The following is a 14806-nucleotide window of genomic DNA, read 5'->3' as shown; positions in this document are numbered from 1 at the left end:
ATGTCTTGCATCTTGTTGTTTTTGATTTTCCTTAAAGAGCTCAAGGAGTAGTGGGTGATGGAGTCATCTAGTTCTTTGTAAGTGATTTTGGAAGGCATTTTGAGAAAGAATGAAAGCACCAAAATATTAAAATGGTTATGCTACTTTTATATAGAATTAGCTAAATTGCATAAAGGAAATAGAATTTGCTAGGAGAATAATTACAGAAATTCCTCATTCTTATTCATCATTCATTCTTCCTTAATAAAGAAAAAATGCAGAAAAGATTAAATTATCTAGACCGTACATCTGGTCAGATCTTAAAATAACAATAACTGAAAAATACAAGATATTTTGGGAGGGTTTTTAATCCTTTACATAGTCTTTCATCTAGGAAGGCTTTTGTGGGCCCTGCACTTTATTTCCAAAATACACCAATGTACTTAAAATCAAAATGATCTTTCTCCATTACCCAAAGTCATTTGGTGCTTAATACAAAATTAACAGGACAAAAACAATCTACCTATCAAGCAAATCAAGAAACTTGGATGTTACAAATCTTAATGGTGGCAGAATGGGACCTATGAAGGAGCACCAAGATATGAGGCTAGTCTTAAAATGTCACTGAATATTCCTCCAGCTGTGACTTGGGCACCAGCTCCAGGACCACGAACTATGAGAGGCTGTTCGTTATACCTTCTTGTTGTGAATGCAATAATATTATCTGACCCTGACAATTGAGCAAATGGATGATCCTTCTTATATTTTCTGAGCTCTACTACTCCTTTTTTGTTAGTCACATCCACCACTCCCACGTATCTCAACACCTTCAAAGTTCAAACATAACAAAGCTCAAATACTTAGTAAATGACACAAGGGGAAACCTAGGCACCAACACATGCCATCATGCTACTAAATTTACCAAATATTTTTCCCCACACTACTTAGAGTGACTCACCTTTTTTAGCTAGGAAAAAGTTACTGAATGGTTTATTAGAATTGTTGACTGATATGGATGGTCTAAGACTGAATAAACTAATATATCCTTACCCATTTGGAAGGAGGGAGTTTCAACCTTGCATATTTTCCAGCATGTAGATATTATAGTAATAGAGGGGAATTAAAAGTTCTTCTAATATGGATTACCAAATTAATAACCTTGCCAGTCATACTTTGAACTATCATGCATGGATGAAGCAATTAATTCAACTATTCTTTTATGCTTTAACCCAAAAAAACTGACTTAGAGTTACTCACTTCCCCCGCATTCTCGGCCTCTTGTTGTTTCTTTCCAAACTCCGGATCAAATTTTGGTAGTTGTTGCATAAACTCCTGAGCTGAAGCACAAGCCTGTACAAAATCATCAAAACATCCATGTCAAGTATAATGCCACAAACTAAAACAAAGAACTGCACATTTAATAGAAATTGGTTCTTACTCTTAATGGTTCTGGGACAAGGCTTTCAACAGGAATATCAGACAGTTCTAGCTTTAAACCAGATTCCCTTGCAAGAATGATCACCTGTAGAACCATGCCAGCTTTAGGATGTTGACTATAAATGACTACAATCAAAAGAGGATTACATGAAACAGAAAAATGCTATCATAAATCTAGAAAAACATTATTATTAGCTTAGATGTTACAACTAGTATCATAACATTATTATGCAATATACCTACTACCTGAACATACTACCTTTATTTATTTTGCAGGTCATTTCTTCTCTTAATTATATGTTTGTTATTACCTATGCTCACTTATACACATGAAAATGGGCATACCTGTGTGTATGGGGAAAGTAAGATGATAAGAGGAAGAGTGGCCAAAAGGTACAGAAAATGACGGAAGTAGAAAGAGAAAAGAAGATGCATAACAACGACAGTAACAACCAAACCTTATTCCAAGGGCCAACTGCATAGATCAACCAACACCTTCGGGCACAACCAAAAATCAAATTTTCAATAAAACCATTTGTAGTGGTGACTCTTGTAATGGTTTCTCCTAAAGTATTCTTAGGCCTTGCCCAACCCCATTTAAGCAAGTGGTACTTCTTAAACTTAACTTACTTAGGAATACAGCAGTTTACAATCTTATCTTTTCATTCACATCCTATTTATTAGGATCTGTAACAATGAGTGCAAAACAATTTAAGGACAAAAGATAATGATGAAAACTAACTCCTGTTCTCTTTATTAATAATACAGATGATTTTAAAAAAATGCATAACTCAATATGACGGACACATGCTTAAATTACAATATGTATAATTTATATAATTGTTTTATGTTACAATAATGTAACACTATATCTGCATGTAAATTCGTGGAATTACTACAGCAATAATATGTTTGAACACATCAGTTTCATATTGCTTACAAAGAAATGAAGTATATACTAAGAAATGTACAAGAACAAACAATGTACACTTATGCTTTTATAACAAGAAAAAATATGTACACTATGAACATTTTATAAACATAAATGTAGTTAGGTTACTCACACTTGCTATCACAGCAACAGTCCATGCACATCCATGAATTAATGTGACATATTTCAGTACTTATACAGTACAGATGTAGAGTACGTTCGTATTATATATTGGGATAAATGATATTGATGCATAATCTTCACAAACCCCTCAACCTCAAATACTCCCATGCAAGATATTGGCTAATCTAGGTACCACTGTAACTTCTGGAGTCGTGCAGATGAATCCACCTTGGAGTCTATATACATAAGTTTCTGTGCAAACATTCCTAATATTGGCTATTCTTCTTATTCAATGATTAACATACACACACTCTACTATAGAGTATTTCTACTAATCTTTTGCACCTTTACTTATTTTTTCATAACAATAATTTTGTATTTACAAATGTATTCATTTAGTTATGTATCTAACCAATATTTAGATTTTTATTTGTTGAATACAAATTGTGGATTGACACAAAAGAGGAATATTAATATAAATATCTGCTTGGAATGGTTATAGTTACTAGATAAATTTGAGATTTTTGAAATTTTAGCTTGATTCAACTTTAATTTGTGATTTTAGTATCTTGGTATTAAAATATCAACTTTCAGCTTGAACTCAAATACTACATAAGTACATCCAAGTACAAAATTCAATTCAAGCTTCAAAAGGTTTTAACCAAATCAAGCTCAAACATCCAATATTTTTTTGGGCCAGGCTGGTAGTTACCCAGAATGACAATTCCAGGATGAACCTACTCATATTTTGAATTATCTATATTGCAGCCCTACCCATAAATTGCAAACATAGTTACTCTTAACAGTTAATATCAAAACTTGAGATGTCTGCAGCACAAAGGTGCTTTATTTAAAACTGGCAACAAACTTTGGATACATGCTCAGTACCGTATATTGTACCTTTCTAGCAACATCGGTTCCAGACAGATCATCTCTTGGATCCGGCTCAGTATAACCCGCTTCTTTTGCTTCAGCAACAACACCACTAAAGGCCCGACCATCTTTGAAACTATTAAAGATGTAACTCAAAGTCCCACTGCAGAATCAGAGGCAATATCTTTGATGAATTCAGAAGATAAAAAAAAATGCCAAAAGACATTAAGAAACCTTGAAATAATGTTCTTGTAATTTATTTTTCCCTTATCATCAGAGGATGGACAAATAAGAGTGAACACAATATTGTCATAAGAATCAGAGTGAAAGGTGTCAAGTTCTGTCTCAAATCTCAATCCACAAATTAAGATCTAGAAAAATAACAAGTCAAGGCAAACCTGAAGATGCCTTCAATTTTCAATATTCTATCTCCAGTTTCAAGGAGGCCTCGTAAAGTACTGATAATGGGAAGACCAGCCCCAACAGTAGCTTCGTAGAAGTAGTGTGTATAGGACTGCCTTTGAAGAGATCTTAACCTCAAATACTGGTGTAGAGAGTAAGGGGTAACAAAGCCCCAAAATTAGTACTAACTACGGTTAGATAGAAACAAGAAAAAAGAACATATGTACTAGCAGTAGCAGCTGAAGCTTGTAGTATGAAATAGTTTCACCATTACAACAACAATAACAAAAATCAAAGCACGTTTTCAATAACATGGGGCAGACTGGTTGACACACATTTAAGCCCAACAGCAATAAGTCCATCTTTTAAAATTTTCAAATTAATTTGGGGTCCATTTGTTTAAGCTTCATGAAAAAGTGATTTTAAGATTGTGCAAAAGAAATACCTTTTAGACCTTTTATGTATGCAGCAGCTATTGTGTTTGATTGGAGTTATAAAAAACATTTTAAAGAAGAATGAGGCCCGACATGTTGACAAAGAAAATTCTGACACAAATTCTTCTCCATGTTTTGGTTGGCAGTCCCACAGATCTAGCACATCTGTTTTTTTTCTCAGAGTAGCTTCTCAAAAAATCTGAAGTATGAAGAAAAAAGTAGATCCTGGTTTTATTTCAAAAGCATGCCCAAAACATTTAAAATATTTAAAAATTGGTTTTCTAACAAAAGTGCTTCTTCCAAGAAAAAATCTTCAACAAATGAGCCCTAAGTCATCATTCCTCAACATGAGACAGCCAGAACTCTTGTGCCACTATCAAATATAACTATAAAAAAAACAAGGAATGCAATTTACAACAGTATATCTTGGTATTTTGGACGGAATAAAAAAGGAACAGTAGCCAATGGATGGAGGATATGATGTAAATATAGAATAAAATTGTAAAAGCTTCCTCTCTCAATTTGCTTGTACTGATAATGTAATTATTATGTGGTTTCTCTTTTTTTAAAAATTAATAAAAACTTGTGAAGAAAAAAAGGTTTAACACTGAACATCAACAAGGCTAATTATGGAATATAAGTCAGTAACAACCAAGGACAGTCTATGTCATCAAAAGGGCAGTATGGATTGCTTTACCTGATCAAGTGGTCCTGAATTTGCTTTCTTATTGGGGGTCACTACATGTATTCCTCTGCGCAGCCAATCATAGTAATAGCCAGCAATGACAGAGTCAGCTGTGCAGTCCACCAACACAGTGTTTGGTATAAAATGATTTCCATGCACGTGTTGAGCAAAATTTTCCAGATTAGCCACTTCACCGTTTTTCTCACGAAGTTCTCTCCACCTAGCTAAGTCTATTCCCCTGCAAGCATCAATTACTAGCAGTATATCATAATTGAAAAAGAACCAACTTTGTCAATAAAGAATAAATAGCCAAAGTCATAAGATAAAGAATCACAGGATGCATTCTGTAGATATAACTCGATAACCATGCATTGGCTGAAGAATTCCTCTTAACAGGTTAACTTCATAAATTTAAGCTAGAGAGAGTCACCAAACCAAGTAGATGTCGTAAAATCAGTCATGGCAATAACCATAGCTCCTCAAAAGTAATTATAAATCACCTACATTTTGAATTTGTTCCATATCTAGCAGACCTAATCAGGTTATTGCCAACTTCAAAGTAAGAGAAAAAGGAGATGTTGCACCATAGGATTTGTTTGGGAGTGCTATTTTGGAGGGGGAGGGAAGGAAGGGGATGGCTTAGGAGAAGGATTCCCTTGTTTGGGAGTTTAGTGGAAGAGAGGGAAGGGTTTTGAAGAATATTCCAAACCCTCTCAAACCCTCCAAATCCCAAATTCCATGGTTCCCCCATTTTAGGGTGTTTTTGGGAGGAAAACAAGTCAAAATACATAATTACCCTTACTAATATTTTTATAATTACATTTGTACCCTTTTATTATTTATCCTTTAACCCTAGGTTTTTTAAAGGGATAGTATTTTTGCATTACATTAATCCTTCATTCTCCTCTCATTTAAATTTCACACTTCCAAACAAGGGAGAGGTTTGCCTTCCCTTTTCCTTCCCTTCCTCCCCCTTACTTGCCCTTTGATCACTCTCTTTACCTTCCCCTCATAACTCTCAAACAAAGCCTTAAGGGTTTAGGAGGAAAAGAGAGTGACAACCGACAATAGAAAGCTGAATGTGATATGAATAATAAGAGAATGTGTTAAACACTAATGATGCCTTTGGTACAGTGTTGTCGATGGCGGCTCATGGTGGTTGCAAAAGTTCTGCCATCATGGCATTGCAGAACAGATATCACCATGGCAGTTCACAAAAAATAATTAAAAAATATAAAATAATACTACAATAAGGCAACAATCAAACAATAAACATAAAGTTTAATAAAATCTATTTTCAAGTATCAATGTTTCATAAGGTCACTAGAAAATTAAAATTAGGGATACTACAAAGTAAAATGACAATACTAACAAGTCTTATAAAGCCCACAACTAAATTAGGCAGGCAACAGCCACAACAATGACAGACGGTGGAGGCAGAAGTTGGCTATAGACTATAAAGAGACGGCAGAGGGAGGAATAGATTCTCTAAAAATAGAAAGCTGAATGTGATATGAATAATAAGAGAATGTGTTAAACACTAATGATGCCTTTGGTACAGTGTTGTCGATGGCGGCTCATGGTGGTTGCAAAAGTTCTGCCATCATGGCATTGCAGAACAGATATCACCATGGCAGTTCACAAAAAATAATTAAAAAATATAAAATAATACTACAATAAGGCAACAATCAAACAATAAACATAAAGTTTAATAAAATCTATTTTCAAGTATCAATGTTTCATAAGGTCACTAGAAAATTAAAATTAGGGATACTACAAAGTAAAATGACAATACTAACAAGTCTTATAAAGCCCACAACTAAATTAGGCAGGCAACAGCGACAACAATGACAGACGGTGGAGGCAGAAGTTGGCTATAGACTATAGAGAGACGGCAGAGGGAGGAATAGATTCTCTAAAAATAGAAAGATTTAGGGTTTTTAACCCAGAATTGGGCCAACAAACCCGACCCAACCCGCTATTTTTTTTCAAAAAACCTACCTAGGAAAGCCCATTCACGTTGAATTTCGCCTTTTCCACCATGGCTCCGCTTCCGTGTAAATGGCGGACAAGGCCATATGGCATATTTTTTGAAATATCTAATGGTGGTTGGGCAGAAAACACCACCGCTATCTGCCATGGTGGCTATTTAACAACGCTGCATTGGTACAATAGAAAGAGAGGAGAAAGAGAAGGGGGTAGAGAAGTTAAAGTGAAAGAGAACCTTTCTCTCCTTTGGTTTATGAGAGTGTGAGAACTAAGAAGAGAGAGAAAAGTTCCCTAGGACCCAGCAGATTTGCCTCTTGCCTCATGTGTAGAGATAATGGGAGAGGGAGAGTTCAGAGAAAAGAAATATTTCTCTCTTCTTTTTCTTTTCTTTATCTCTAAAACCAAACAGCACGAAAAGCTTTTTTCCTTCTTTCTTCTTACTTCCTTATTATCAACCAAAAGAAGCATAACAAAATATATTTATACAACAATTTCGATTCAACAAAAGAGTGTCACGGGAATATTGTTTTTCACATTGGTTGGGATAGCACTATCGCGTACATGATTGCTAATCCTAAATCTGAGACTATGGTAACAAAGAAAGAGAAGGTTAAGAAAGATGAAGATGGAGAAGGGCACAAAAGAAAGAAAAATGAAAGCAGTGATAGCCCTCCTTCTAAGATAGAGTAAAGCTAGTGGTGGTGGTAGACGAAGTTTACATAGAAAATGGCAGAGTTACTAAGTGTGGGTGGGTTAATTTTTTAATGATGATTAAGATGGGATGGAAAAATTAACCCCTCTAACATTCAAATGGTTAAATGGAAGCGGGTATTTATTTTTATTTAAGAATGGGGTTCATCGTCATTTTACCAAAGTTGAAGGGGGCAAGCTGTAATTTACCCTCTTTTCTCTAGAACAGACTGATCAGATATTTTTTGGGGAAATCATTGCAATTATACCTACCTCTGGTAAGGATTGTTCCCATGCTTCCTCTGTGGTTCTTTTCTCAGGGTTTCGGTATCATTCAATAAATTTCCTCATTAGATGTGCAGAAGGATTCAAAAGATCTTTTATGTTACTATTATCTTTATTGTTATTGTCATTTGACTTCATTTGTTTTTCTTTCATGAAATAACTTTCTACTTTTTCTTTCATTCCAAGTTCCAATAATCTAAACAAAATTACAAAAAACTGACATAATAAGAAATAATGTTTCCAGAAAGAGAAAAGGGGAGAGTGTACAATAAAGTTCTCTTTCTCAAGTAAAGAAAGCCAAATCATCTATCATATTAACATGCAATTTTTTTGCATCACATTCAAAAGAGAGATTTCAGTTCAGAGGGATTCAACTTACACATCACTAAGAAGCATTGAATTTGAACTAAGTATGCCCATTACACGCAAATCAATGTTAAATTCTTCTTTCAGAATGGAGGCCTGCAATGAAAGAATTGTAGCAAATTCATATGACGAAGACACAGATACAACTAGACAGATTTCAAAATAAAGCAAATTACTTCTTTATTAAAATTAGATTTTATCCTTCAAGTTTAGGTATGATTTCCTCAAAGTGCAACCATGTAAGTTACAAAAAAAATGTAATTTACAATTTCAATGGAGGAACTACAAGGCAAAACACAAACCAAAATATAATTATACACTTACAACCAAAATCATGAATTCATGATTCATACATGACAAATCATCTACAAAACGCACCTGATCCCTTAGCTGGTCAAGCAGTGTGCTCCCAATTAATCCAGGTCCAATAATGCCCATTGCTATAGTGGTTCTTGAGATATAAAATCGGGAATGGACAGCCCGTAAAGCCTTTATACAATCCTCTCGCTTAACAACAACAGTAATATTGTACTCAGAGCAACCTTGTGCTATGGCACGGACATTTATATTGGCCTGTTTGTGATAACAAGTTTGATTATAAACAAGTTAAAAGAAACAATAAAATATGCAATAATCTACAATCCTAGCAATAACTCGCCAGATGACTCAAATAAACACAATTTCCTGACCTTTGCCAATGCATTGAAAAGGGTGGCACTAACTCCAGGAGTGCTTGCCATTTTCTGGCCAACAGCAGCCAAAATGCTACAATTCGGAATAACCGCAACCTGAGAGGAGCTAGATAGTTTAAAATGTAATAAACACAACAAAATAGCTTAACAAGCTTAAATTTCAACAGTAAACTTTCTGTCATCGGTAAAAATAATATCAAGGTAGTGCCCGAACTTTTTGTCGTAAGTGAGAATATAACCTTGATTAAATTCAATGGTAACTTATAAGGGCATAAACTACGACCTGTCCGAGCAAGGTTCTATCTTTAACAATATTTGATGCCCTTCCGATTTAACCTTAGGCACTTTTCAAATAGTTCCCTTGTGCTTGACATTTGATGGAAAATTACAAATTCTTATACCTTAACATAATAAGTGCCTTAAACATTAAGTACTTATTTTATCCCTTTCCTGCCCTGATTGTTAATTAAGAGGGGAGGGGAAAACTTAACAACCAAGAAAAATCATATCAGAGACAAGATAACCGGACTCTTTAGTCTATATCCACTAAAACAAATTAGGAGCATGACACTCAAATGATTCACCCAGTTTAAGAAGATGGAAATCCACAGAATGTATTATTATGATCAATCTCCGGTCTTGATATCCCTTAACAATCTAACCAAAACTTGTATTTGGTTGAAATAGAATTGGATTTAACACCTGAGAAAGACGCCCAGCATCCAAGGCTTGACGAAATCTAGACTGCAATGCCTCAGCAACAGCTTTAACTTCCTTCTCGGGCACAGCAAAGCATACAGAATGCTCACTACTAGCCTACATAAACTCTGTTAATGACCACTTGAAATTTCTCATATATCTATGTGGACAACCAGAATAGCTGTAAAATATTATAAGTTCACCTGGGATATCATAATAACATTAGCCCCGACATCTTTTACTGCACTAAAAATAGCACTAGCTGTACCTGGAACACCAGCCATACCAGTTCTGCAAAAAGTAACAGAAAAACACATTGGAATTTACAGCTTGAAAGGTAAATATAGTTACATAATATCTTGCGATAAAAAGAAATTATCGTGCAAAAAGAATGCAAATTACTAATGAGGTAAAGCAACTATAATTCATGACTCACCCCTCAACATTTACCAGTGCCAGGTTGTCTATGGTCGCAAATCCTTTGACATGATTCTTCAAGTTCTTATCTTCATCATCGTTAATTAAAGAATCACAGATCTTTGTTCCTGGTGCAGAAAGGTTGAAAATGTTCCTGATCACAATGGGTATTCCATACTGCATCACAGGACTTATTGTGCGTGGATGCAAAACATTTGCACCAAAATAAGACTGCACAACAGACAATTTGAAAGTTAACCATCTTAATTTTCATAGGCACAAAGAGCTGAGGATTACCAGAGGTCAACTCACCATTTCCCATGCCTCTTGATAAGACAATGTCTTCAAAATGACAGCCTCACTAACTGTAGAAGAAATTGTTTGTAGTCAATCAAAATCCATCTTAAGGTAACAATCACAAGAACAAATGCATCACCAATATACCAGAGGTAGAACTATGAGTTACTAAAAAACAATTCTCATAATCCACTTATTGTTCAATGAGCACAGAAAATAAAAAGCAGTACAAACCTTTTCGGGGATCTGCACTATACACACCATCAACATCTGTCCAAATTGTGACCTGACGAGCCCTAAATAGAGCACCCATAATGGCAGCCGAGAAATCACTTCCATCTCTCTTCAGTGTAGTAGGAATGTTTTGAGGTGTGCTTGCAATGAATCCAGTAGCAATGATTACCTTGGATGGATACAAAGAGTACCATTTTTTAAGTCTTTTCTCAGACTCCAAATAATCAGGATCGACTTGATTAGAACCAGAAGGGTTTACAATAAGGACTTCCCTTGTATCCATCCATTTGCTATCAGTCCCATTCTGCATAATCAGAAGGGAAGCATGATTTAATCATCTCAATTCAGATAAATAAGGGGGAAATCATATTTTTTAATTAAAACAACAGACCTTCCTAATAACTAAGGACAACATCTGAGCAGACCATAATTCCCCGTGCCCAACGACAAAATCCGTAAAGGATTCTGTTGCATGACCCGCTGCAGGATATTAAGAATGCTAGTCAGGATCACAACATGATTCTTTCACTGGGGAAAGTGCTTTTGGTGCCAGAAAATAAAAAGGAACACAGGATATCATAAGGGGAGAGAGTTGATGTGCATATGACCTATGTATATTGCACGAAGCATCGCCTTAAGGTTATTGATGTCTTGACGCAACAGTGATAAGAAACTAGCAAGACTGTCTCCATCAAGTAGATCACTTGCAGTCAAGCTATGCTTCTCCAGAACAGCATCCAATGCCGATATGTAACCATCGTTACGTGATTGAGCCTTGTAGATGAGATCATACATCATATCTGTCACCTTCGACATGGCAGAAACAACCACCAACTTCCTCTCTGAATCATCATTAATAATTATGTCAGCAACATTCTTTATCCTCTGTGAGCTTCCCACACAAGTTCCACCAAATTTATGAATGGACCAGGTTTCTCCTTTCGGAAGTTGTTTTTCCTCAACAGATGCTTTTGTTGAAATATCTTCATTAAACAAACAAAAAATTAAAAATGATAATAATAAAGCCTTACTTTTGCCTTCTTCAAATTATTACAAGCATGAGTACCAGTATAAAACTAAGTGTCAACCTGTGAGGGAAGCACATATTCTGATGCTTGGTAACTCTCTCCCCCTTGATAAAGTAAGACCCTTTCTGAGACAAAAACCAAAGTATACCCATTGAATTAACAATATATAGAAAAAATGCATCTAAGAGAAAGTAAACATATGCAAAACAGACAATTTTTATGCAAAAGGATAAATAAATAAAAAGAAAACATATACTGCATGCATAACAACCAAGGGACCCTGCATTTAAGAGAGAAATTATTTTGCATTTATCTACCCAATAATTGATGCCAAGGGGTTGCAACTTTATTAATTGTCACATTTTTCTTTGATTTGGAACAATTCTCCAAGCAATCTTGTTCGAGCTAGATAGGATGGCAAAATCCCTCCAAGTATTTAACGTTGCTGCATAACCAGGGCCCAAACTCATTTATACCATCAAATTTATGGACGAAGGATTTACAATCTTTATGGCATCAAATCCTGAGTTATTTATTGCAAATATAAAGAGAAATGAACATAGAGACCGCGTGCTAACATGCTGATTCAACACCTGCCAACTGATCCTTTCAGTGGTTGATTGGTGGTCAGATTAGGCTGTTGTTCATACTTTTTGAAGTAAACATCATACTAATCCTTCAAATATACAATAACCACCAAGTAAATCCTCTAAATAAATATACAATAGCCACTAAAAAGTGTAAAACGCCACTGGGTATCAATTTTAGTCTCATTTTAAACCTTCAGAACTTATTTTGTGGTCATTTTCTTTAGAATACATTACTCCATAAAAAAAAGTAAATATCCACTTTAGTCCTTCAAAATATTTTTACATGTACCGATTTGGTCCCTACAAAATTGAAAAAACTCAAAATGGACCACAAAAGTATCAAATTTAGCATTCTTTAAGACAACTGACAATGACTGTTTTGACTCACATTCACCATACTAGTATCAAATTTTACTTTTTAGGGGACATGCGAAATGTTTTAAGGACCAAAGTGTGTATTTACTGGAAAAAGAAATTAAACATGATTACTATTATTAGCTACTGTTTTCTTTCTTTTTCTCGTACAAATAATAAAGGAACCTTGCTCCTTTCTTCATCAACTTCAAATTCCCGCTTCAACTAATAACAATAACATTATTATATAAAAAAATCAATCCAGAAGAAAGAAACAAATAAGTCAAAGTAAAACATATAGTAAAATATAAATCCAAACTCCGAGTTTGAGAAATCAAAAATATCGGAAGAGTAAGAGCATTTGAGATTAGGAAGAGATAGAGAAGAAGAAGATACATACCGAAGAAAATGGGAACGATGGAAAAAGGAGAAAGGTGAATGGAAGATCTTGTTGTTGTGGTGTTGAAGGAAAGTTTCGGGAAGGGAAATACATGAGGAAGAGGAAGAAATCGCAGAGCAAAACGACGACGCCATAGCTAATGCTGAAGTTGGAGAGAGAAAGATGAGTGGGTTTTGAGGTTAGTGAAGAGAGACACTGTGTGTTGCTAAATGACGGGGATACTGTGAGTGATTTAGGCACGCTGAAAATGAAGGAATGTATTTTTCATAAAAATGAGATTTACGAGGTGATTTTTTTTAATAGGGTTGACCACCGGCTATATTGTTCCCTTACCTAGCCTGAATAAATATTCATCAACAATTTTTTGAATTAAAATATGATTTTAGACTATAAGGCCAACTTGATCATAAATGTTGAATGGACTAGATTTTAAATTTGAACTTAGTTCTAGAGCGAATTAAATATAATGTATTATCTTTTTAAATAAAGTTTTATCAATATTACTTATTATTATTGATATGTAATTTAATATATGATGGGTAAATCATTTATATATATGTATATGAAAATATTAGAGAATGAATGACATATGAAATGTGGACAATAAATCATTTGTACATGAGTGTCCTAAATAACTAGCAAAAACAATTAAAAAATGAGAAAAAGAATGTATGCACTCACACTGTATGAGTTTTATATATTGTCACTACATTATTCATCATTATTGAATCTTCAAAAAATTAATTCAAATTAATAGTTAATCATATAATATTTATGTATAAATTTTGACACTATCAATACATAAATATTATACTCTTGAAAAATATGATTAAAATATTAAATTATGTTAATAGACAAGTTGTTGCAATATAATGCACTATCTACTCTGGGCCAAATAAGAGTCATGGGTGAGCATGAGATGAGTAGAGTAATATATCTTTTATTTGGTCATATATATTGATCAAATCTAATTTTTGAACTTCACCCTATATCTAATGAAACTCGACCACATTCGAGTCTAATGATAATCAGGGCAAACTAGGGGAAACTAGGGGAGTGAATAGGATTCTACTCATCCCTATTTTTCAACCTATTAGTATTAATGATTTGTAGCACGCTTTTGGTTAGGGATAAGTGGTGAAATTGGCTTGGCCCGACGGACTAGCCCGTTTGGATAGGTGTTTTTAGCGAGTCAGGCTGGGGGTTTTAGCTCAAAAGTCCGTATTCAACCCGTTTTGGAAGCTCGTTTTTTAGACGGGCCATGGAGGGTCGGGCCGGGCTGGCCCGGCAGGCCAACATTAAGATTAAAGTTCATTTGTCTATAATGTTGCTCATTGCAATTAAGATTAAACTTTTACAATTTTAACTTATGTTTGAATCCTTAAGCATATAATTTTTCTTTCTCTTTATAAAATGAACATTTAATATCTCATTATGTACTTATTTATTATCTTCACTCTTATCTAATTATTGTACTTGTTATCAGATAAATGTGGAGTTCACTAACAATTACGGGTGTTTGAATCAAATTTAAACATTTAGTTAATTGAAATGGAAAATTGGAAACTCAAACAGAACTACTGATTTTGATTCCTTTTGGAAAATTAATTGAATTCGACTGGGTTTCAATTTATATTTTTAATGTAGTCGAATTCAAATTAAATTGAGTAATATATATATTTTATTGTGATTGATTAATAATATAATAGTTTTGATTATTATACACTTTTTAAAACTTAGGAGTTATAAGCTCTATTGTGAAGTAAGAGTCTAAAAGTTTAAGACTATGATGGTTTATTGTTTATAATTTATAAGTTTTGTACTAATGTAATATATTATTATGAGATTGTGTATTTTTTTTGTGATTTTTTGTTTTAAAAGACATTTATGAATTGTTTGAA

General features: G+C 34.2%; 1 protein-coding gene across 2 annotated transcripts; it reads right to left on the bottom strand.

Moving 5' to 3' along the window:
* Positions 1 to 404: 404 nt before the first annotated feature.
* LOC109340376 (bifunctional aspartokinase/homoserine dehydrogenase, chloroplastic-like) lies at positions 405 to 13159 on the bottom strand. 2 transcript variants are annotated; one of them, XM_019578052.1, is made up of 18 exons: positions 12906 to 13159; positions 11622 to 11686; positions 11142 to 11519; positions 10925 to 11013; positions 10534 to 10837; positions 10315 to 10367; positions 10022 to 10233; positions 9789 to 9876; positions 9589 to 9702; positions 8884 to 8982; positions 8573 to 8767; positions 8208 to 8290; positions 4877 to 5102; positions 3742 to 3887; positions 3371 to 3506; positions 1418 to 1501; positions 1237 to 1329; positions 405 to 806 (listed from the first exon to the last, which is right to left on the bottom strand). In XM_019578052.1, exons 1-18 carry the CDS (start codon positions 13037 to 13039, stop codon positions 561 to 563), a joined length of 2745 nt encoding a protein of 914 aa, XP_019433597.1. In that variant the 5' UTR covers positions 13040 to 13159; the 3' UTR covers positions 405 to 560. The 2 variants fall into 2 exon arrangements, with proteins under 2 accessions (XP_019433597.1, XP_019433598.1); XM_019578053.1 differs by having other exon boundaries at positions 11142 to 11516.
* Between the last annotated feature and the right edge of the window lie 1647 nt (positions 13160 to 14806).

This window comes from Lupinus angustifolius, unplaced genomic scaffold (assembly GCF_001865875.1).
Source record: "Lupinus angustifolius cultivar Tanjil unplaced genomic scaffold, LupAngTanjil_v1.0 Scaffold_165_17, whole genome shotgun sequence".
Classification (NCBI taxonomy): Eukaryota; Viridiplantae; Streptophyta; class Magnoliopsida; order Fabales; family Fabaceae; genus Lupinus; species Lupinus angustifolius.
This window is presented reverse-complemented; position numbering and strand designations above follow the sequence as displayed.